The 26,562-nt window shown below is 36.0% G+C and overlaps 1 protein-coding gene across 1 annotated transcript; it reads left to right on the forward strand.

Annotated features, from left to right (window-relative positions):
- The first annotated feature begins 1,335 nt into the window (after positions 1-1,335).
- On the forward strand, positions 1,336-20,479 carry LOC105396375 (beta-galactoside alpha-2,6-sialyltransferase 2). Its single transcript, XM_048625986.1, has 5 exons — positions 1,336-2,462; positions 17,149-17,246; positions 17,598-17,743; positions 18,182-18,312; positions 18,697-20,479. Exons 1-5 carry the CDS (start codon positions 1,712-1,714, stop codon positions 18,939-18,941), a joined length of 1,371 nt encoding a protein of 456 aa, XP_048481943.1. The 5' UTR covers positions 1,336-1,711; the 3' UTR covers positions 18,942-20,479.
- Positions 20,480-26,562: the final 6,083 nt, after the last annotated feature.

Here is a 26,562-nt window from a genome sequence, read left to right on the forward strand (position 1 = left end):
ATACGCTTCTAACAATACCTCATACATCAAAATCTATCAAGCCGTTTAGGCTACAGGAGGGAACAAAGAAACAGACAAACATACATATATACATACATACAATAAAAAAAAATTACCCTCCTCCTTCGGCAGTCGGGTAAAAAGGAGTAAGACAGGGGGTCATTCTGAACTTTTGCTCTACGAGTTTTGGAAATTAACAAAAAAAAACCTTTTTCATAGAAACTTTGTTGGACATGTGACTTTTTACCATGGAAAACGAATATTTTTTTTCGCGAATTTGCAAATCTCTTAGGACAAAAGTTGTTCAGAATGACCCCTTGAGTCATCCCCTTTTGGCTTAGTATAGCCCTTTTGCGACACTATGTATTTACTTTGCTTTGTCGTCGGGGTTCAGTTGGCTGGAGGATGCCCGAAACTTATTATCTACACTTTAATACTTTTAGTTACCTTTTTACAAGTAAATACCACATTTGTTTGAGAAAGCTAATCGGGTTCCGAGTATAGAGTAAAGTGGCACCCCTATTAATTTCTACTCTTTCCTGGTGCCTACCAGTGTAAGTAAGAATTATACTTACTTACCCTAAAATCACCCAAAATGTACTTGAACATAATTGTCAATAAAGTTGGCGAGTAAAAGTTTATCGACCCACTGTGCAAACTTACATGTGTGCGTGTCACTGCGTGTGCTGTGTGAAGAGCATTGAAAACCCAAAATTGGCGCGGCACGTCACCCTGTACGGGCCCTTAACGCATGTAGCACACCCTTATAGCACTCTCAAAATTTACATAAACAGCTAATTTATAAAATATAATTTTAAATACAAAATAACTATTTTTATAAATGTTTTAATGCATGCATAGACGACCGAATGGCGTAGAGGTTAGTGACCCTGACTACTGAGCCGAAGGTCCCGGGTTCGATTCCCGGCGTGGGCAGATATTTGTTTAAACACAGATATTTGTTCCCGGGTCTTGGATGGGCCCGTAAAATGGCAATAGGCCCGCCCCCTATCACATTGGGACTAACATAACACTCTGGCGAAAAGTGGGTGCAGCAATGCACCTCTGCCTACCCCGCAAGGGAGTACATTATTACTAGGCGTGAGTGTGTGTGTGTGTGCATGCATGAATGAAAACATTTATTTATTTTATATTAACACATATAGCACACTCGTCCCCACAATCCCAAGATTTACCTACACAGCCAATTTATTAAATTTTATTAAAAAAAAACTATTTTGATACGGTTTTCAATTAAATTGGTACTACATAATCGGCCACATTAATTTCATTAATCTAAAACACGGAAAGTTACATAAGTTAACGAATGATAACCCAAACTCTTCCGTAACTAACTAAACGTTAACTAACTAACGTTACTGAAATTAATTACGTAGTGTCAATAAGAGTGCGTTGCAGCGTCCCCGCGCATGCGCCCCGCCCAACAGCTGATCGCACAACAAGGGCTGAACTGACAACTTGCAGTATTATCTTACCTCAATTTTAACTGAAAAACAATGGTTGTGATTTACTAAACATAATATTAGTCACCAGCGTAACCTCAGCACTGCAGGTACGTAGGAGTACACAGAACGAAACCATGTTCCTAGAAAGTTATAATGTATTCAACCGAGGTACCGGGTTTTCCCAATCTATTAGCAAATAATGAAAATCCTAAGATAATAAAGTCTCAACGACAGTGATTAATAAAATGAGGGCAGCCGCTCTGAGTGTTTGGATTTTTATTAATTTACTCTGCTTCGGTATGTGCGGCTACTTATATCTTATCTGGTCCAAATACTGGATGTATCTGGAGAAGCAGAGGTTGTTCAACCCCACGGTGACCCTGGACGGGGCCGACCTGGTTCTGCCGGAGTCGTATAACCCGACCAAGTTGAGTCGGGGCTCCGTGTTGAACAGCACGGAGGGGCGGAAGAGCCGGCGGGCGGCCATCGGCACGTACTGGAGCAGCTCGAAGCTCGATGAGACGGCGAAGTCCGCGGCGCACCCGCCCAGCCACGTGGAGATGAGGAGCCGCGGCGGGCCGCGCTTCCCCAACGTGGACCACCCCGTGCTGCAGTTCGACAGCGACAAGTACCAGTGCTCCGACTACACCACCGACGAGTGCGCGGAGAAGACGGAGGCCTTCAAGCGGGCGCTGCTGAAGGAGTTCCACCGGGTGTTGATGGCGGACAGCAACGTGTTCAAGTCGGGGCTGGACGTGCACAACACGTACAACGTGCAGTGGTCGGGCGGGGGCGGCGGGGGGGTGCGGGAGCGGGCGGGGGGCGAGCTGCGGTGCGCGCTGCGGCGGGTGGCGGTGCGCACGGTGGCGGCGGCGGACGAGCCGTTCCGCTCGCGCGGGTTCCGCATCCCGCCTGTGCCGCCGCGCCGGTACCGCACCTGCGCCGTGGTCACCAGCGCCGGCGCGCTGCTCGGCTCCCAGCTGGGGAAGTTCATCGGTGAGTAATCTGTAGCATTTGGTCGTTTGCACTAAATCATCCACCAACCCGCACTAGGCCAGCGTGATGTACTAGGCCTGAATTCCTTCTTTCATTGGAAAGAGACCCGTGCCCCAGCAGTGGGGACGTGATGGGTCTTGATGATATAGATGACAAAATCATGATTCTTTTCCTTATTGGTGGTTTAGGAGCCCTACTGATTCGACTGTAAGGTACTTATTGTTTTTGTATAACAACCGCGATTCCAAGTATTTTGCTCGGTCGATTCAGTTGTCTTCAATATCAATTTGCATGTTCATAAAAGTGTTGTTATATCTGTGTGAGGATCAGTTAGTGGCGGCGGCGGCGGCGCGAGCGGCGTGAGTCACGCGGGGGCTCCGCATGAGTCGCGCGGTGATTTGCCGAGAGTTTACAGTTAGCGGCCTAAATGTTACTATTTTAACTGATTTGCGGTTAAGAATCAATAACCACACTTGACATCAATAATTTCATTGAAGATAATCAATTCACTTTTTTTGGTGGGTCGAGCAATGAGTAATGAGGACTCTTATACTGAGACTATACGGTTACTCGACTCCGCGCTTTGTTAGGTATATGTGGGGTACATAGGTGCAACCTATCTTTATCAATAGTTAAATAGAACTTGCAGTGGACCGCCCAATACGCACCTATCACCGGTGAAAATCAAAGAGAAGACTATGTAAATACGCGAGCTAAGCTACATGTAAGGCATCTTGATAAAACATATTGTTATTGCTTTGGTGGTCAGACGAGGTGATTGACCGCGCATTGTGCACTTATCGCATCGGATCTCTTTTAGCGTCGCATTGACATGCGCAAGCGCGCGTCTTCGCCGAACGGGCCGAATCATACGCGGCTCAGCGCAGCCCGAGGGACTCACCGCCACACTCGCCCATAAATCATCCGTCTAGACAACTACATCCAACCTCTCGAGATGATAAAGTGTAGAGCAGCGGAGCGCTGGGAAACAACTGCGATGCGCTGGCGCAGGATTCACGGAACTATAAAAATATATAACTATAATTGCTTCTTGCATTCATTCATAGATGAGCTAGTAAATCTGCATAAATATTTAGATCTACGACGATAAGCTTATTTGTTTGTTAGGAAATACTCATTTAATATTAATAGATGGTGTTTAACATGATCGATAAAGATGCTCTGTTCTGCGGAACTCGTGCGTTTAATATGGCCAGCGGTCGAGTGGCGATTCGTGATTAATTCATCGCAGTGGGTTCTTATCTTGTTTTATTTATTCAAGTAAATACAAAGCTTGGGGTGTGTCCTGATTTGTGGTGATGATGTGATGTATGAGCGATGGCGGCGATGGCGCCGGCGCATGGCCCGGGGCTGGTCTTGGTGATATTTTGTAATACTTACGCGTTCGCTCGGTACAAACCAGATACCATAAATTGTTATCGTTGAATTCTTACACGATCATTATCTGCATGCACTGCATACTGCATAACATAGAGGATTACTGTGCAGTAGTGAGAATAAATTGATTTCCTGCAGGTTCTATACTAGCTAGAGTACCTACCTATACAATAAAGGATTATATTATGTAGCTATGTACATACCTAGTAAAAAAATTAATTAGCTAGGTAATCACTTGTAATGTTCCATCAATGCCGAAACATTAACTATTTCGCAAATAATGAATTTAAACTACGACTGGATGTTCCGTGGGATTTGTTACTCTTTGGAAGGATTTTCCCTTGGGATTTTTGAAAAAGTAGTCTATGAAATCATTCAGGGTGTCGGCTAACTTCGTGCCAAGCTTTGTTGTACCGATTTCGATTCACAGAATAATCAAGATAATTATTCTGAGTGTAGGTGAGCCTTAATATGGATATCGGCGAGTTGAGGGTAGACGATAGGATCCACGTAAGCGAGCAGCGCGTGGGCACTGGGGCACTCTTCACTTTTGTGTGAGCAGCCGTGGTGAGCAGACGGTCAGATGGAGGGAGTGATCGGTGCCGTGGGAGCTTGAGGACCAGGCGCGTGGAGCCGAGGCGGAACACCGTGTGCGAAGCTAAGTCACCTTTCTACTTACTTTTTGTCTCTCGTATATGATTGAGAAGTTATACACTTTATTTCTTGAAGGACGCTAACCCACGGCTGCAATTTCCATCACACTGGTATAGGGATTAGATAGGTACACTAAAGGTCTTCTACCTCGCTCATTCAGTATTTAGCTAGCTAGAGAAAAACCTACACATTACACATTCCCTAGCTTTGGTTCAACTTATTTTAGTTTAGAATAGGGACTTCTGGATAGATACAAATAGGCAGAAGCGGGCTGATGATGATGATGATGATGATTATCAAATAACTAAAACCTGACAATAGATCTCACTTCAAAAATAGTAAATTCCTTTCAAACAAGAATATACACCTTCAAATTTGTTCTATGGTTCTTTGTTCAAATTATTGATTTTTCATTAGGTAAATAAATACTTCTGTAGAATTTATGCTATAGTAATTATTCAAAGAATAAAGTAGATACATACTTAAATAAACTTTTCAAAGATGATTTATTGTAGTATCTATATGGCAGAGAAGATTATTTGACTTTGAGTTTAAAAACAAGTAACAGCGCAGGGAAAGAATTGATTGACGGAGAAATTTACTCTAATAAGTGTCAAGATATCACAAATAAGGGTTCTAGATACTTAAACTAAATCATTTCTGGTCCTATATTGCTCAATAAATACAAATGGCTTGAAGGTAGATCAGATTCCTGTCCAATTTGCATATTTCCAGAAAGTTATGTAAATTCTTACCCATAGAAGTGTTTGTTTCCTTGTTAAATCAATAAATTCTAATGTAAATAAAGATAGCACGGATATAGTGGGAATAAAGTTAGCTAGGATATATTTATTACAACTATTTATAATATATTTGAATAAGTTTATATAATATTTACTATTTCATAACAATTATCCTATATTCCAATAAGATCAAAGAATATTCACTATTTCATATTATATATTTAATCTTTTAAAATAATACCTAAATCACTTCCCACTTGGCTACAAAATTAGAGTCATATTATTATATTTTCAAATACTTATCTATTATGAAATTCATGATTTAATAAAGTTACTATACTGTAAATTATTGAACTATTCTAGTTTCAGTTAATTTATGATTATAAATAAAATTGTCCCCTTTAGCTTTGACAACATGTTTCAACTTGTATTCATGTTGATTTATTTACATGAAATAAATATAAAACATGTAAATATATAAGGTTAGGAGCAAGGGAAGTGATTAATAAGTTGGTCGGAGGAATGTCCAAGTCAATGGTTGTGTTCCACGAGGGCTCCGATTGAATATTTGCTATTATTTATCTATTTTAGAGTCTTATATATTGATTCAATCGGGTGTAGTGATCAAGGCCTACAAAGCGTATGGAGGGGCTTCCCTTATTAACCAACACCAAAAAACATTATTATCTATATTATTATCTTTATGTACTTACCTGTAAATATGTAGTTATCGTACAAATAAAAGTTATACATTAAAGTTGTAGTATATAGGTTAAAAATTATAGGCAGGTAGGAAGTATGTAATCAGTTCTAGGTCATAGTTTTATTTAATTCATTAGCTTTCGTTTATTGGGTTACACCACACAACGTAGGGGTTCACTGGATGTTTCATGGCCACTCTAAAGCAGTATTTGTTTCACTTTTATTTCACTCAAGTTAGTTTAGTTAGGTGTTTTCAAATATCTTCTTAGTAAATCCAATAGGTAGGAGTTAAGTAGGCTGGAGGTAGGGCGAAACGTTACAATTTGGTACCGAAAGACCAGGATATTTCATCTCTTCATTTTAGGTGTCAGGCAGCTAGTTTTCTGTTCTTTTATCTGAAATGTAACAAGTCAATTTGATTAAGGTAGTACTTATTTACAAACAAATCACAATATTGAATACTTTTTTGCATAGTATATAGGTAACTTACGTTTGTCTCGAAAAAACATTAAAGTTTTTTGTTTGCCTTTGCGATTAGTAAGTAAATATTTACTCAATATGGTGGTTTTTACATAAAGGCATTTCTTTTAATGTTATGGCTAGAAGAAACTTGAAGATAGTTTCAAAAGTTTGTTTTTTAGTTGGAAGGAAAAACTTTATGCAGTATTGCACCACAAACAATACAAAGACCAGAGGTTATTTTTTTTTAACAGAGTAACTTTTATTGCGTCACAGACAAGTATAATATTTGGCAGTGTGCTGTGTGCATTATTTTACATTACATGAAAATCACTGCAAGTTATAATTTTTCACTTTACTCGTACTAATACTCTCAATATGTTTACGTTATAATAAGTCTCTTGCGTTTGGTTCGTAATGATTTGTTACATACTAGGGGTAGGAAAGTGATTATATCCTTGATATAATCACAATTTGTTGCCGTGGAGTGATCGAACTTATAAACGAAAGAATTATTTATCATGAAATAGGAATAGGAAGCGCAAGAGACTAGGTTTTGTATTGGAACGGAACCCATTAGCAAAGCATTTGTGAAGATACATAGGTAGGTAGTTGATAAAGTTAGAATGAGGATTTGGATAATGAAAATAATCCATTTATTAAAATTTACTTAATAAGTAGGGGTTGTAGTAATGTTATGTAGCTCGTTAAAGAATTACAAAAGATTAGGGTTTGTATAACACAATGCTTGTAGTGGAGTTAGAGACTATAATCATCATCATCATCAGGGGTTGGATAATATAATGGATTTTTATTTAGGACATTATCTATAAAATTTAATAGGTAGGTATTTACCTTTAAAGAGAATAACATAAAACATAGTTGTATAAAGACTGATTTATCTGTAGGTAAGTCATATTAGTGTTGCTTTGAATCACTATGATGAACGGTCTCTCTGATTATGTAGCTGATTAGGGAATTATTAGTGAATAGGGGTTGTAGGTAAAATAATGATATGGTCTTATTTTAGGTAAAAGCAGTAAATTTATTAAAATAAAAAATTATAAAAAAAAACAAATGTAACGAAAAGACGGCGCATTTTAGTCCTTATGAACAACCTGAAATTATTAGAATAGATATAGACATTCTGGCTCAGGTAGATGAGGGGTGGGGATTTTGGTCTGGAGGTGCGGTCGGCTGCATTGGTGGATCGAGGAGTTTGCGTGGCGGGGCTTGTATGATTGGTGCTGGATTGGACTGGCCTGGTTGGGGGGGGATCGGTAGTTATAGCAACTAGTCTATAATTATTAATCATCCTTTTGGCTGGGTTGGTTCAGTTTGGTATTGGTTGTATGAGTTTTGTTGTGCGGGTTCTTTGGTTTGTTGATGTGGTTGATTGTGCTTCTGGATCGGATCTTTGCTTGTCATCGACTAGGTGCTTAAAAACTAGGCTCTAAAATTACTATACTTGAATGTTTGAAAGAGTAGATAATATATTATACAACATAGATCATAGGAGTTGGGATAGAACTGTAACACTATCTATGCTAACATCTTAACTTAGAGTAACCGGAAAGGCCCAAATATCTAATTATCAGATTCCAGAGAGCCAATTAGTAGCAGATGTTATAAGACATTCTCCTAAACAAATACAATGAGTTACAGTTAATAAAGAAAAGAAAATATAACATTAATCTCATTTGAAAGAAAAAATAATAAAAAAATATTTTGTAATGAAAGGGTAGCGGTCAGACATAACAATAGATTTAGAAAACAATTAATGTGGAGGAAGTTACTGTTGTTGATAAAGTGTTATTCCAGGTAAAGTAGGCTTGGTCCTCATTTAGTATCAATATATTCTTTGTAAGTTAAGAATTATGTGGGTAGTTTAGTTGTTCTTATTTTGAGTGCCATTGCAATCCACTTCTTTACCTCAGTCAGGATGTTTACTTCATAGTATATAGTCTCAGAGTTAAGTTGTCAAATATGGGTCATCATCGTCATCATCATCAGCATTCAAAAAGTATGTCATAACCTGAAAAGAAGAATAGAATTTAATTAAAAAAGCTAGATATTATAAGAACTTACATAGTTATACTAATTCAGGAAAAGATTATTTAGACTATTTAGTCTGATGTATTTAGTTCAATATAAATTAAGTAGATTAATATCATACATTTAGGGAATGGTTTTATGATAGGTAATCAATATTGGATCTACAGGGGTATGATTTTCATAGCAGTCTAACAAAATCTAAGTACAGGCGGTATAAATAAAAAAATGTATTACAATATGTAGAAAAGAAATAGGTACTTACTTATTGAAGAATAGTAACTTTGGTCTATAAGTAGTGAGAGATTGTGAATGTTTTGTCACAGTGGATGGTTGATCAGTGGTTTATCATGGGTTTTAGTTCAACAAAGAGTGTAGTTGGGTTTGCATTGTTATGTTTGGTCCTGAAATAAAACAAATAATGATATAGGTATAATTCAAATAAAATTATGTAAATATAGGAGTTGGAGACCAAATGATTAGGATAGGTACTTATTTAAAAGGTGAGGGGTTGACAATAAGTTAAAATAAGTTGATTAGTCTTGTCAGTTTTAATTCAAAACTGTATGGGAGATATTTAGTTAAGTTAGATTTTTATAACAATAGGTCTATTATAAACACAAGATTCGTAAAACAGAGCTATTGTATGTATAAATAACTAACAATCCAGAGGTTGTTTATTTTGAATCACGATAATTTGGGCATGAGGACTTAGTTTAGTAGCATGCAAACAGGGTATTTGAAAGAATAATGACACTTACCTGTAAGATTCACTCATTATTTTAGAGTTTCGTAAGTTTAATCGAGTAAACTTTAGATTTCTTCGTGCGATCGATGTTGTTGAACACAACGACGCATGCTTTTGTTTTGATTAGTGCGGAAAAAAAAAAACAGCCAAACAGGTTAAGGTTATGTCAGGTTGACATTGACAGTTTAGTTTTAATAAATTTGACAGTTAGACAGGTAAGGCACATTTACACAAACAGCCTAGAATAAAGGATATAGAAACCATGTTTTTCAAATAGGGGTTGTGAGGGAGAGCTGTAATATCTCAGAAATATTTTTAGTTACCTAGTAACATTATTTTCGACTTAGGTAGTTACGGATGGTAGGAAAATATTTGAAGTAGTTTAGTAGTAGTTAGGTACCTACATATTTGATAAAATAAATAGTGTATTAGGTTGTAGAAAAACAAAAATAGATGGCGGTATTTTGATGTTTTGGAATTGATGGAATATTGGGGTGGATTAGTCTGTTAAATGTGATTAGGCACTTAGAAATTTTGTAACATTGATCTGATATAATTTTCTTTCATAGAGAAAACAAAAGGGTAGGGTATTTACATAGCCATTTCCCGGGGATTATGTCGTGATTATAATGTTTCGAAAAACTGTAAGAGCAAAGAATGTGGAAGGATGAAAATTACTTTAGAGGTCATTTTAAAGTCTGAATGATAAGAATGTTAAAGGTACCCGGCCGGGTCTAACATAGGTGATTAAAGAATGATGAAGAATGAAGTTTTAATTATTTGATATTGAGTGCGATTTATAATCATGACAAATACAACTGGGAAATGAAGGGTTTATTCATACTTCGTTCAGACACACACACACACACATTTATAAGGGAAACTTTGGTATATTGTTTCTGTAAAACTTGATTGAGTAGTTACCTATTATATAGGTACTTATTTAACTAAAATAGAAATTTATTCCAAAAGTTACCTTTATTTCACAAATATTTTCCAAATGATCAACTAATGTAGATACAAGAATTATTGCTACTTATGTAATAAGTATTTTAATAAAAATTTAAAAATAATAATACTGAGTAAAATCTTAAAAGAAAAATAAAGATTTTTATAAATAAATAGTTAACTTCATTTTAAAACTACTAACTTAATAATATGTGGGGATATCTCACTCACGACCATCCGACCCTAAATTAGGCAGAGCCTGCAATATGGGTATAATATCGGACCGTTAGTTAGTAGTGTGCAAATTGGTTCAAGTAATTTACACACCATACACTCTTAGTCTTGCTTTTGTAGTAAATTGGCGAAGAAAGGCGGTTCTACTCGGGCACAAACGTGGTACAAACGCTTTAGTCAATTTATTATTGAAGTTAGCTATGCACGCATTAACACATGAGACGTCTATACAGGCTATAGATGTTTTTACAAAGTACCTTTTACAGACTCCACACGACACACTACACTTTACACAAAAAAAATACAATTACTTTGAAACAATTTGCTTTAGAAAAATACCTACATAACAAAAGTTGATCATGACGGAAAACAAATACACTTTACACCAAAAACACATTTTGATCGAAGTGTAAATAAACTAGATGTATTTTCTTTTCAATTTAGGTAGGTAAATGATAGAAAAGAAAATTATTAATTAGATACATGATATTTTATTGATTTAATCAGTGGGGAGGAAGAAGGCCTTGATGTTTATTAGAGTGGCGTGAATCAGAGAAAGAGGATGAGAGTTATGGTGAATCGAATGTCTAAGAACCTATGGATTGAAAAAAAAATAATACCTACAAACATATAGTTATGTGAAAGTGGCTTTAGTAAAATATCATGGCTGTTCTCCTGCACTGAAGGAAAGATTCCGATTTCACCTTAATCACACAACACTATACAAAAGAGAATATTTATGAAGATTTTGGTGTTAGGTTAGGACAGCATAGTCAAATTATACTGTTGTATGTACAGTATCTTCATAATATTCTATACTCAACATGTAATTAAATTAAATTAAAGAAAAAAATATATATTTTTCAACTCAAAATTTTGTCATTTTGCTGGATTGGAGGGGGATTGAAAAGTTGTGAATCAGTTGTAAACATGAATGCAATAATGGTTCACAATAATAATTCTCTTTCTAGTTTTGGTAAAATGATACTTGATATTTCTACACTCTACATCAAGCTCGGAGATTGGTGGACATTGTTCCTGGGGATTGTTAGAATGAGACTTGAACTTTATTAATTTCTATTGATGATGCATCGTCGAAAACATAGGGCGTGGGAGAGTTCGTGCTCTAAGAGGGCGTGTTAAAGATGCTATAGAATTCTTAAAAATAAATTTAAGGTTTTGTGGTTTCTCATTTAGCATTGGATCCTTCTGATCGACAGGGTATCCCCTTGTTCCCGGTTTATTGGAGCATGAATAATCTACTAAGTATTCGATCAATAGTTATGTAAATAATAAATAATAATAGGGATGGTCGATGATTTTTGATAATTTCTGGGGATCTTGTTGGCTAATCATCTGAGTCATTTTACACTCATACACACATACATATTGAGGTGATGATCGGAATTTCCTTTTACAAATTTTTCATCCTTTAAATTCAATGAATTTGATATTTGCGAAAATAAAGGGTGGTGTATATTATTGTGTATATTTTTTCCATATCTCAATTATAATATACTTGCGATACTACAAAAATATAAGGGGTTGAATGTAATGTTCCATCAATGCCGAAACATTAACTATTTCGCAAATAATGAATTTAAACTACGACTGGATGTTCCGTGGGATTTGTTACTCTTTGGAAGGATTTTCCCTTGGGATTTTTGAAAAAGTAGTCTATGAAATCATTCAGGGTGTCGGCTAACTTCGTGCCAAGCTTTGTTGTACCGATTTCGATTCACAGAATAATCAAGATAATTATTCTGAGTGTAGGTGAGCCTTAATATGGATATCGGCGAGTTGAGGGTAGACGATAGGATCCACGTAAGCGAGCAGCGCGTGGGCACTGGGGCACTCTTCACTTTTGTGTGAGCAGCCGTGGTGAGCAGACGGTCAGATGGAGGGAGTGATCGGTGCCGTGGGAGCTTGAGGACCAGGCGCGTGGAGCCGAGGCGGAACACCGTGTGCGAAGCTAAGTCACCTTTCTACTTACTTTTTGTCTCTCGTATATGATTGAGAAGTTATACACTTTATTTCTTGAAGGACGCTAACCCACGGCTGCAATTTCCATCACACTGGTATAGGGATTAGATAGGTACACTAAAGGTCTTCTACCTCGCTCATTCAGTATTTAGCTAGCTAGAGAAAAACCTACACATTACACATTCCCTAGCTTTGGTTCAACTTATTTTAGTTTAGAATAGGGACTTCTGGATAGATACAAATAGGCAGAAGCGGGCTGATGATGATGATGATGATGATTATCAAATAACTAAAACCTGACAATAGATCTCACTTCAAAAATAGTAAATTCCTTTCAAACAAGAATATACACCTTCAAATTTGTTCTATGGTTCTTTGTTCAAATTATTGATTTTTCATTAGGTAAATAAATACTTCTGTAGAATTTATGCTATAGTAATTATTCAAAGAATAAAGTAGATACATACTTAAATAAACTTTTCAAAGATGATTTATTGTAGTATCTATATGGCAGAGAAGATTATTTGACTTTGAGTTTAAAAACAAGTAACAGCGCAGGGAAAGAATTGATTGACGGAGAAATTTACTCTAATAAGTGTCAAGATATCACAAATAAGGGTTCTAGATACTTAAACTAAATCATTTCTGGTCCTATATTGCTCAATAAATACAAATGGCTTGAAGGTAGATCAGATTCCTGTCCAATTTGCATATTTCCAGAAAGTTATGTAAATTCTTACCCATAGAAGTGTTTGTTTCCTTGTTAAATCAATAAATTCTAATGTAAATAAAGATAGCACGGATATAGTGGGAATAAAGTTAGCTAGGATATATTTATTACAACTATTTATAATATATTTGAATAAGTTTATATAATATTTACTATTTCATAACAATTATCCTATATTCCAATAAGATCAAAGAATATTCACTATTTCATATTATATATTTAATCTTTTAAAATAATACCTAAATCACTTCCCACTTGGCTACAAAATTAGAGTCATATTATTATATTTTCAAATACTTATCTATTATGAAATTCATGATTTAATAAAGTTACTATACTGTAAATTATTGAACTATTCTAGTTTCAGTTAATTTATGATTATAAATAAAATTGTCCCCTTTAGCTTTGACAACATGTTTCAACTTGTATTCATGTTGATTTATTTACATGAAATAAATATAAAACATGTAAATATATAAGGTTAGGAGCAAGGGAAGTGATTAATAAGTTGGTCGGAGGAATGTCCAAGTCAATGGTTGTGTTCCACGAGGGCTCCGATTGAATATTTGCTATTATTTATCTATTTTAGAGTCTTATATATTGATTCAATCGGGTGTAGTGATCAAGGCCTACAAAGCGTATGGAGGGGCTTCCCTTATTAACCAACACCAAAAAACATTATTATCTATATTATTATCTTTATGTACTTACCTGTAAATATGTAGTTATTGTACAAATAAAAGTTATACATTAAAGTTGTAGTATATAGGTTAAAAATTATAGGCAGGTAGGAAGTATGTAATCAGTTCTAGGTCATAGTTTTATTTAATTCATTAGCTTTCGTTTATTGGGTTACACCACACAACGTAGGGGTTCACTGGATGTTTCATGGCCACTCTAAAGCAGTATTTGTTTCACTTTTATTTCACTCAAGTTAGTTTAGTTAGGTGTTTTCAAATATCTTCTTAGTAAATCCAATAGGTAGGAGTTAAGTAGGCTGGAGGTAGGGCGAAACGTTACACACTTAATACAAAAGTAAACTTTAAAAGCAGTTAGTAAATAAATTATCCAATAAAAGGTTTAATCGTCATATGTACCGATATCACCATGGTGAATCACCCACGCTGGACATGTGAATATCTGACTCATATCTAGATACTGTAAGTCCGATCGCTTTGTCTTTATTTCATGTAGGTTAAAGGCAAGTTAAACTAAATTAACCACTTTATCGCGTGGTTCTGTTATCAATGCTTTAACTAAACCTACCTTATGAAGAACGTTAGGCCGGTACGATAAAAGGTGCAAAATTTTCAAATTAAAGTACTGATACAGTAATAGCAATAGTAAAATAAAAAAAAATATTGTAGTACTTACTGAACTTTCAGCAAATGTAAATAAAGATCTGACTGTCAATCTTTTCAAGCTCCAATTTATTTGGTTTACGGTCTTACCAAAAACCGATCCAACAGTTATGTAAACAAAACAGATGTTTAGCGCTTTGTAGACTTTTACTCTACCTATAAAGTTTACTGATTACTATCTACTTAAATATCTTATTTTAAACTTTTTTGTGTCAATACGAGTATATCTTGATATTCATGATATTGAATGCTTCATGAGAGTTTTTTAAAGCTGTCTCGAGTCATCGCCCCACGTGGTCGCCGTGTGCATAATGAATGCTCGGTGCGCTTTCAGCCACTACATAAACTGGCCGGTCGACGCGTGGAATATTACCTCGTTTTGTAGGCAATTGACATGTTTTATTATCTTATCTAGTCTTTGCTTTGTATTTTTATCTTGCGTTATGGGTGCCGAAGTGTGTAAGTACCTTAGGAGAGGCCTAAGTCCATCAAGGACCAATTACGGCTGAATAATCTGAACTTTTAATTTATCTACTTAGTAAATATTTACTTGAAATTAAGATTATAGTAATGTGATCCAGAAATATAGGTATAGCTAATAATTTATTGAGGCTTTCAGAATTTGATTCACAATACACAAAATGTATGTTATAATATAAAAGCTATTTTAAATAATTATAATACACACATCTCATTTCTTCTTAGATATCTTGTCAATGAAAAGAAAATGCTATTATTTTCACCGTCTCCTTTCTAGAAACACTAAATTATAGACATGAAATCAAATACATGATAACAGAGCCTCGTGTTAGCTGCTCGTGTATCTACTACAGGAACTTCAATAAAAAGAGAAATTTTCTTTAATTCGTTTTGTCAATTAGTAAATACTATACTTACAATCAACAATTAGGTGTTATTACGTGTCTCAGACGTAGGTTTGCCTTGCTCGTGTAAGCTGTATGTTGTCACCACAGCCTGCCCATTACTAGATATATCTTTCAATTCCTTTAAATGCTTCAGTAAATACTATAATCAAAGAAATATTCTGTAATTTTTATTTATGTGCTAAGTACGTAGGAAGAAACTCGTGTAAGCAACACCTCTCGCTCCGGTGAATACCCAGAGCTGACACAAGAGACTACGCTACATTTATTTTATCTCGCTTATGATATTACCTAATAAAAAAACAATAGATAGATACCGATGAAAACTGGTGGAGAGACTTTTGATCCCAGAGTTCAGAAAAATTGCAGCTACTAATATCGAATACCTTACATTCAATTAAACTCTACATAAAGCTGGCAAGAAGAAAGTTTTGTACTGGGCTCTCTTGTAGTTCAAGTAAGTGGACAAAGTTTACACTGGGTAATTGGGTAGGTATGTATCGTGTATAATGCATGTGGCCTCCTCTCATTAGTTTCTCAGGTAGGTACCATGGCCTATTCGAAGAGCTAATGCACAATTGCACATTCACATAAATTATGGAACAGTTTTATTTTACATTTACACTGTAGGTACAGCTGAATAGGCTCTACATCTCACTGTTTGTGTACGTGACGTGATGCGACAAACGATATAAAACAATAGCAATGATGTTTATGTGATTAATAGTGATGGCCCGACGTTAGATTTTCTTATATACTTATTGTAATTCAAATTGGACGATTCCACAATTTATCATCCGTTAACTTTATAAGTAGGTAGAGTAAAAGCTACAAAAAATAGGATTTACAAAAAAAACATGCGTTGATTCAGCAATGTAACATAATTGTGTCTTACTCGTCTTTTTTTTTTTTTTTTTTTTTTTCTAATTAATTTTACGATCATATATATACGTCAAGGATAACTCGAGCAGCAGGGAGTTGAGGATTGACGAAGAATAGAAGCAATTATATGAGACGGTCAGTTGTCGGAGGTTGCATGTTGCTCGCGTCCATTGTTTCACTTTCCTTGCCATATGTTTGTCAGACGGATTCTCACGAGCACGGCACTGTAGTTACAGCTGTCATGTAATTTAGCACCTTTTATGTCGATTACGATGTCTCATATCTCTAATTGCAGATTAAATCACAGTCATCAACGAACCTGGTAGCCCGTGATATTTATAAATCCTGCAGAAGCATGTAGGTTACAGGTCATTTACAGGCAATTAAAGGAAATAGATCGTTTCCCATCTTTACCGGTGTAAACATATTTTTCTATTGTATCGTTTGTCCGGTTGTTTTTTCTGGGAAACAAATAAACTCTGACGTTTGTACTGACAAGATCAAAAATAGAAACCCAGGTGTAAACATGTAGGTACCTAGATACTAATGGAACTGCCTATGTTTTAAAATAATATCTAACGGATTTCTCTTTTATTGAAGAATATTTCATAATTCCCGAATCAGAGCGGAAACACAAGAAGGTAGCGATCAAGGTCACTTGCAACAATTTAACTATGAATCTGTATTATCGAGACGTTATCAATAGTATTATTCAAGTGTTGCAACAGATCATAATCACGATTAGAGAAAGCCCACGCCCCGTGATCTTGTCCGAGTTTTAGAATTAATTACAATTACAGCTAGCAATTTTTCTAGTTCTTATATAACAACTAAAAATTAAGTAATCGTTTTTACTATAAGTGGTAAAAAACTAAACACTTAGTTATAAAAGTATATTCTGCTTTCAGATTCGCATGACATGGTTTTGAGATTCAACAATGCACCCGTAGAAAACTATACGGACGACGTCGGCTCAAAGACTACTTTCAGGATATTAAATTCACAGGTATAAACATAAGAGAGTTTGCTTTGGGTTTATTAGGTAGAAAGGGCGTGTTGGAAAAGTTGTAAGTATGGTAAGCCGAAAGAAGGTGACTCAGGGGGTCATTCTGAACGACTTTGAAATTCATGAAAAAGTTATCCCTCTTTCAGCTTACTTTAAGTATACATTTTTTTAGTTACAAAGTTACTTCTTCTACTAAATTAAATTCTAAATTGTCAATTAAACTTATACAGAAACATGTAAATCTAAAGTACCTAGCGGAAGGAAGGATAAAAACCAAACTTCACAATCACGATGATACCATCAGTGGGTATTTCCTCATGGCCTTAGTTCTCCAAATGCGTTCATCCGCAGGTGGTGACGAAGCCGGAGTACAGGTTCCCGGACGACCCTCTGTTCCACAACGTGTCCATGTTGATCTGGGATCCCGCCAACTACTCGTCGACCCTGGAGGAGTGGTTCGAGCATCCCGACTTTCCACTGTTTCCTGTTTATAAAAGGTAGACTTTGTACTTTTGTGCCATGGTTTTGGAGTTGAAGTTCTTGTAGCCAATATTTTATTGGTGTAATAATTAATTTAAGTAGTTTCATAATTTCATTTAGTAACCGTTTTATAACATACTTACTTAACTATTTTAACACCTAACTTGGTAAAAATACGAGAGGATTTCAAGCGTCATCATGATACTCCAATTTTGGCTTTCTGACTATCACAAGTATCACGATAACCTTTGCAAGTTGCAAGCCTCTTGTAAACTGACAGTGCGTTCTATAAATTTGGGGATAAACCAATAAAGCAAAAAAAGTACAAAACCCTTTTGTGTTTGTTTGAATGAAAAGGCAGAAAAATGCAAAAATCTTACAAGTGCACGTGTCACCCAACCACGTGATAGGACGTGAGGAGAAAAATTAACAGCTAATTAATTATGTATTTTCAGACTGCTCGAGGATCGCAAGGATGCGGATGTGCACTTGCTCAGGCCGGAAGTGCTGTGGCAGCTGTGGGCGGTTCTGCAGGACGCCTCGCCCTACCGGCTGCGGCGGAACCCACCTTCGTCGGGGTTTATAGGTAAATCCTTTCACAAAAGCTTTTGTTCTCAAATAATCCTTTAAGGTTGTTTTTAATAGCGTGTGGATTTAAATATTAATATTTAAATCTTTATTGTTATTTCAATCACGCACGCGGGATTGCTCCGCACGCGTGACAGCCGTAAGTGTTCTTTTCATACAAGTAATTATTGTAATGCGTGGAATATGCACGCGGGACGCGGGAAAATGGCGCGCAATCCGCGTGTGTGTTCAAATCCGCACGATATTTAAAACACCCTATATAAGTACTCAGACACGAAGGCCTACAAACTCGCCGGCTGTCTGGTTGACACATTTTATAGGTAAAAACCCCAGTACATCCCACCCAAAGTCTGTGTTTTTTCGCATAATGGTTGTTGTGCAGGTCTGTGGTTCGCGCTGCAGCAGTGCGCGCGCGTGCGCATGTTCGAGTACGTGCCGTCGGCGCGCGCGACCAGGCGCTGCCACTACCACGGCGCGGCGGCGGACGCGGCCTGCACGCTGGGCGCGTGGCACCCGCTCGCCATGGAGAAAGCCGTGGCGGAGCGGATGAGGGACAACAGTGATGTGGAGGTGTTCCAGACAGGGTACATCGACGTACCGGGGGTGGGCGCGGAGCCTTGCGCGTAGGCGTCCAGTTTGAGGTTTAAGTTTTCTCCAGATATGCCTCTAGATATCTGGTCTAGGCCTATAGGTGGATTTCATCGATTGAATTTCGACAAATTGTTGTACGGCTGGCCAATCAAATATGCCTTTGTAATCAATCCAAATATTTGCATAACATATATTGGTATCGGTCGCACGTGAATTGCAAAAGTCTCCAAACTGTCAAATCAATTTTAATTAAAATAATAAATACTACATTTACCTTTAGATATCTTAGCAGATCTGGACATACTTCAATTGTATACCTACTTCGTAAAGATACTAATGTAATAACAGCTTTAAGACAATGGCCAATCGATCAGTGTTCAGTCATCAAAGTGCCTACATACATACAAGCCACTTCCGATAATAGAACTATAGATTTAATTAGAATTTACTTAAAGCTCCAAGGCTCAAGTCAATGTTTTATGACAAAGGAACGTGTCTTCCTAACGACGCTCTTATGCCTATGTGTGTTCTTTATTACCATTGTTTTGTGTTCATAAGTATTTAAGGATAGTTTAATTTCTTAATAATATTTCACGATATAGGAAATGTAATGTATAATATAATGTATAATACTTAATATTATATAGGTAGATTTACGCAGCAACATTTATTTAATTGACGACGCTTCAACTGTAGACAATAAACAATGTGTTTTATCTTATCTACTTGTCGAGCAATAAAGATTTTGTACGTATTGGGAATTTCATATTATCTTGCAATTTTTCTAACAGTACCTACCCATAAAAACAGTGTGGAGCTTTATCAGTCCTGACAACATACCCGACATTTCATATGTGGCTTTCTTTATATAGCATAGGTATCCAACAATTGGCTGTCACAACCAGCGCAATGTCTTCATCGTCATACTTGCGATTCTCATTATCATAAATCCGAATGTTTTATAAGGGCCTGTTTAACAATGTCTGGATAATAGCTACCTGTGGCATGAAAGACATGCTGTCACTATTATAACCCATAGGTAGCTATTATCCAGACATTCTGAAACAGGCCCTAAGAATACCAGTACCTGCCACTATTAAATCAGGAGATGGTATCCTACGGCTGGCCCTGAGCTGCCCTTGCTTCGCTTGTATCTTGTATTTTTAGCGATTTGCTAGCCGCACGTTCGGCCCGCATACTGATAGCTTACCTGCTTAGCCATTCCGCCCGTTTGCACGGAATTAGCACTGCTCCGAGATGGACTCTGCGTAAATTAAATATCGCTAGTACAATCATATGGCTCTTCCTACTTCTTCTTACGTTTCCCACTGAATTATTTATTTCTTCGAGCGACATTCGCTATTTTGGGACGTTCGGTGTAAAATTTATTGTATTCTATACACGTTGTTTATTTATACCGTGCGCCGTTACACATATTTGATTGCTGCTTTTTATAGACGGGTATGTAAGAGGCAGGTACATTCAGTATCCGTATCACCTCTTTTTAGCCTGTTAGTGGCAAACACTATAGAGTCCAAAATAGCCAGTCATTATCACTCATACTCAGCCCAGAGCGCTCCTTTTCATTTGGGAGGCTTCTAGTTCTAACGTGCATGGGTACCATCAGAATCACCAAATTACGCATACAGTCCACAGTAAAGCATTTTTGCGTACCTATGAAGGATGCTTATGTATACTTGTTCTATTCTTATACTCACTAAGTACAAGCGGCTAGATAAGTAGGTATTCCGTAAACATGTGAATGTGAAGGTGACCATCAGTTACTAGGAAGGGCTGGAGTTGTGCCTATACGGCTCTGGCACTCGGCCAACACTTGCAACTAACACAGGGGACCGTAAACAAAACATGTTAGATATTAACTATACAAAGTATGTAGGATTAGGTATAATTATGTACATATTAGATGTATATAGGTGAATATACTCATGGATAGAATCATGGCGTATCGTCGAAGCAGAGTTTCAGAGGGTAGCTAGGTAAGTAGTATCATAGACACAATAAGGTTCTATACAGAGTGATTGGTAAGTCGATGTATTCCTTTAAATGGGTTGTAGTCGAAGGCATTTCCAGTCGATTAAACCCCATAATGCATTATCCGAAAGTCAACCATTCCTGAGTTATTTAAGTTTTTTTTATAATATTGTCAAAATTTATGTTCAAAAGCCAAATATTTAAAAAACTAACCATTTTATTAATCCTTTTTTGATTGTTTTGCATCAGTGACATCCTAGTCAACTAATTATAATCAATGAATGCGCAATATTCAACTTAATTTAGACACAGTGCTTCAAAATAATTGAAACAATAAGAAAATGTTTCAAAAGGTAAAAACAAAAATGCTTAATTAAAAAAGAATTTTATCTGAAAATTTTTCAGCCACTGCAGCTTAAAAACATATTCAATTTATAAGCTTTAAAATGATATATTACAATTTAAAATCGATTAAGGTATGACCAAGATATAGCCAAAACTACTGCATAGGCGGATAACAACTTTTGTTCCAATTTAAAGGTAAAAAGTCTTATAACTGGACTATGTAGAGCTCCAAACCGTTTACTAATAATTGTTCTCCGATAGAGCGGTTCCTCAAAAGCACAGATCGGCGACAAGGTTGCTTCACCGAAATAATGCTTACGTCCAATAACACGTTAGCCGAAAATACTTTTCAGATATTTTTTCCTTTTATTTTCCTTTCAAAAAAATTTCAGATAAAATTCCGTTTTAATTAGGCATTTTTGTTTTCAACTTTTGAAACATTTTCTTAATGTTTCAATTATTTTGAAGCACTGTGTCTAAATTAAGTTGAATATTACGAATTTAATGATTATAATTAGTTAAATAGGGGGGTCACTGATGCAAAACCATAAAAAAAAGTATTAATAAAATGGTTAGTTTTTTAAATATTTGGCTTTTAAACATAAATTTTGGCAAAATTATAAAAAACTTACATAACTCAGAAATGGTTGACTTTCGGATCATGCATTATGGGGTTGAATCGACTGGAAATACCTTTGACTACAAACCATTTGAAGGAATACATCGACTTTCCAATCACCCTGTATAATTATTTTTAATTAATTAATCTTAATAAATAGGTAGCCAGAAATGAAAAGTTCTGTGTGTAGGTATTTCCTGCGATGGCTTCCAGTATAATTAATTGTCCACTAAGTGGCGGGATCCACGTGGACACTAAGATCTATTGTTTTCCACACCTTATTAATTAGACTTAGGTATTATTGTTTCATAATAACCGACTAGTTTACTAGATACAAGCTGTAGATAGTAGTTCAAGAAAGACCTACACCATAGATTAGTCAGAATAAATATTACATTTCTATTCAGCTAGGGTCAAACACTGTACGTATATTTGTATTAAAGTTCGAGTAACATGCATTGAAACAATTGCAGAAGTTTTTGTCTGTAAGATTTTAGGCGCATTTAGTTGGGTTGGGAGCTTAGAAATTTCTCAAAATCTAAAGACAAATTTCTTCATTCTTAAAATTTAATGAATGAATCATCTAGTCTACCACCTACGCATACGTATAATTCTGTTACATCAGAAAAAAATAAGAGTGTTTGATGGCCAAATTCATGACGAGGTAGGCAGGACTGGCCCAATCTTAGCATTCCCGCGAAACCTGTCCAACTGGAATCTTTATAATTCGGCAATACCGCTGTACGTACAATATAAAAACTAACGGAAAGTTACGCAATATATGAAGAACTCTTATTAAACTGCATTGATTGTTCTGTACTTTGTATCTGTACTTTAGTCCAAAGGTTAGCTGGAAGATATCGCTGTAAGCGATAAGACCATCCATAGAAAGCTATGAATGGGCTTAAAGATACAGAAGTAGGGTATTTTGTACCATAATAAAAGCTGTGATTATATCTTGGTGTAAAGGTACTTAAGTACGTCATTCATTTACAAATGAATTTCAGTGGCTTACACACAAGGTTCGGCCTGTTCCGTTACTATTATTTATAAAAGGTAAGTACCTAGCTATGCTAAAGTACTTAATACTAATAAGATTGAAGGTCTTCAATTATATTTTGAATCAGAATCTCTTACGCTCCCTCAGGAAAGTCAAGAGGATGTGGTAGATCTAAATAAATTTAGGAGGAGAGCTGCAATTTGACTGAATCAATAGCCGGTTACTACGAAATTGATCTAATCTCGGCGCCTCCAGATAGTGACTCAGCTTACTCATTCATAAAAATTGGGCCTTATGGTCGGGGAAATGCGCAATTTGATGGCAATAATTCAACTGTATTTGGATCTCTGCGGTTATATGACTCATACCATGGGCCCCAGGTGCGTATACATGTATGTATGTATTATGAAGTGGGGTTAACACAATAGATTACTTAATTTAATTATTTAAACGGTCATAAATTATTTTTAAAATTTTGCAGAGTTTAGTAGGGTATTTGTGGTTCTTATTTTTTTTACCTTGGATATGAATTTTAAAGGCAACGTATATAATGTATTCAGTATTATCATTTTAACAATAGTCATTTTGATAAATTAATTATTAGTAGGTAGGTAATAGTATATAGTAAATTAATTTTCTTAGGTTATTTTTGTAAGAAAGCTCCAAGTTTTTTCCAGATAACGGTTCAAGTATGAGCTGCATGTTGTAATCACAGTTGAAACACCTCGCTCCGTGCAGGAATCCGGCTAAGTATTTCATATTTTTACTTTGTTTTCGGCTCGATCCCGATGCTGCCAAAAATATATGATGGAATGCAGTTCCTTCTTGCAACACCTTTCTTTACTGACTCAGAATCCTTTTAATTTACAGTTCAACTTATTATACCAGGTCTTAAAATATGTAAAGTACTGTGTTTGATCAATAAAGTTTTGGCGTCGACTGATAGAGGTCACCGAAACGGTTGCCATCGTCACGGATCATACCGAATTTAATGCAAATCAATCAGCGAGCGGAAGTGAATCTTATCTCGTTGTAATAAGGATAACTTACAAAATTAAGCATAAAATTCGATGCTCCGCACGATGTTTGCATTAAATTGGTTCCAATTATGTCTTGAGGTAGGCATTGAATAGAAATAGTTTTTATTTAAAGTCGAAGTATTTAGTGGACTAAAATGATAGTTATGGGTTATGGTAAAACAGCAACTTCAAGGAATGTATTTTATCCTAAAAGTTGCTGTTTAAGGTTGGTAACTCACATGGTTTGTTCACTGTACGTCATAACCACAGTTATATGAACACACGGAAAACCCTATATTTTCGGTAGTGGGTCAAAATTACACTCTTTTGGATATCCATGTACATAGGTAAACACATAGTGTTGGATACAGGCTCTCCGATTGACACGCGACATTGTTTCAGCAATGCAGGAAGATAATTAACAGCTTTTATTGATTTAGCGATGTCGCTTATCTCTCCATTATGATTAATGACCTACTCCGCATATAATAGAAAAATAAATGTCTCACACTCTTCACCTTCTTGTACATTTACTTGTGTATCTTGGAGTCCTTCGTCAAGTCGCGCGCCTTAGAGTCGCGCGCCGCGCGAGTTGGCATCTACTGTTTTTTTATATCATCAACTCGCGTGCCCATGTAAAGTACATGTAAAGTACGGTCAGATGCAAACAAATTGAAACTAAAAAATATAGTTAAATATTGTCCCCTGGCTGATTAGCATAAGAAGGTACCGACTAGACAGTCGCCATTAAAGTAGATGCTTTGATTTAACCAACTTATCAGTGGAACTATAAGTGTTGCTTTATGTATCGAACTTTTAATCTTGTGATTTTTTAATATTTATGATAGTTTTACTTAGTAACGTTTGTTATAAAAATCATTTATAACAATGAAAACTGTGATTTGTAGTTATTATTATTAGAATATTATATCTTAAATTATACATCTCCGAAAGGATATTGTGTTTTATTTTAAGGTAAAGTCCTATAAAATACCCTATACATTTTAAGTAGTTACCTTAAGCATAAATAGCATAATAAATTATAACTTTTGTGGCTGACTCTACATATTTTCACAGTCGAGCGAGTTGACGACAAAAAAAGTAGGTAAATACGGGAGGGGCAACTCGCGCGCGGCGCGCGAGTCTAAGGCGCGCGACTTGACGAAGGACTCGTATCTTGTGTATTATATCTGTTGGGTTTTGTTGTGCAATCGAGAGTGCAATGATTAAAGGACGTTGTGCTGGTTCTATGACTTGCTGAAGTATTCTGAGCTCAAAACAAGATTTTTATCTTTTCATTCGTATAGTTTTTACTGATAGAATATTTTTTATTGAAAGATCTAATTCATTTCTGTTTTTTATTCTACATTCAAGGAAAACTTACAGGCAGTAACAGTTGAATAGCAATAAGAATAATTGATAATTATTCTTACATTTCTATTGCTATTCAACTGTTTTCACTGAGACATAGAGGTAGTTTTTGGTACTTATTAAGTATGGTCCGAACCCGCCATACAGTTCATTTACATTCCCGGGCAATGAAACAGTTCCACTCACAAAATGCCAACATCATACGGCCCCAATTTTATAAAACTTTTAGTTGGTAATATCCTGATGCTCTATTATACTTACTTCAATGTTGCAGAAGGCGTCATTAAGCTTTTCCGCTTAGAAGTAAGTAAATTAGGGTTTTTCTCGGTGGAACCTTTTCATTGCCCGTGAGTGTATAAGGTTTTAGTAATTACAAATTTATTGACAGGTCGTTATCAATGTAGCAGCGGAGGAATCAATGTTTGAAAAATGTTAAGTAATCATTGTGAGTGGTGGTTGAGGCGGGGCAGAGATGGAATAATCGATAGCTTTTAGTCGCTTTTTCATCGATATTACACATATCTTAATGTTACACGGAAAAACATAAGCATAATAAATGCCATTGTATGCTTACTTTGTGTTTATGAGATCTGCAATCATGGTAAGGAAATATTTAATACCTCAGGGCTATTTGCAGAAACATATTAAATCTAGATTTAGTGTCAAATCTCAATTTAAGAAACGTCAGTCCATATAAAATTTGACACTAAATCTAGATTTAATATGTTGGTGCAAGTGGCCCTAAATGTTATATTTTATAAGTGTTTTACGTTACGTCAAAAACGGTATATTCGGTTCTGCGAAGTGACCGATATTACAAAAAAATTACGGATAGCATTTTGCTGTATCAACTATTACCGACACACATATATCAAAAGTTGTATTGGACATCACCATGGGGTGGCGTGCCGTGGTCGAGGGTGGTTATTGTAACTTTTACCGTATATGTATTAGCGTGAGTGTGTACAGGGCACTACAGGGTGAGTGTGCACAGGGAACCACAGGGTGAGTCGGCTGATTCATTGACCTTCACCCCGCCATTACTAAGGATGTTATTAACCTACATTAAAGCCAAACAAAATGTAGGTGTTTGTATAAAATCTATACGATTTACCGTACAGCACCTAGGTTGTGCGGTGATAATTTAATGAAAGAGAGTTATTTAATCGGAAATTTACTTGAAATATTATAAAGTTCCATATTTGAGCTCTTAAAAGTACGTAAATTAACACATTGATGGACACTAGATTAACGGTGAAACTCATAAAAACGCACAACATTTTTGTATGGGAGTTGAGTGATGGTTTGCTG

The sequence above is a fragment of the Plutella xylostella genome, chromosome 15 (assembly GCF_932276165.1).
Source record: "Plutella xylostella chromosome 15, ilPluXylo3.1, whole genome shotgun sequence".
Taxonomy (NCBI): Eukaryota; Metazoa; Arthropoda; class Insecta; order Lepidoptera; family Plutellidae; genus Plutella; species Plutella xylostella.

Coding starts and splice junctions, on each gene's coding strand:
- LOC105396375 (XM_048625986.1), top strand. CDS start 1,712: ATGAGGGCAGCCGCTCTGAGTGTTTGGATTTTTATTAATTTACTCTGC. Junction 17,744..18,181: donor CTGTTTCCTGTTTATAAAAG/GTAGACTTTGTA, acceptor ATGTATTTTCAG/ACTGCTCGAGGATCGCAAGG. Junction 18,313..18,696: donor ACCTTCGTCGGGGTTTATAG/GTAAATCCTTTC, acceptor GTTGTTGTGCAG/GTCTGTGGTTCGCGCTGCAG.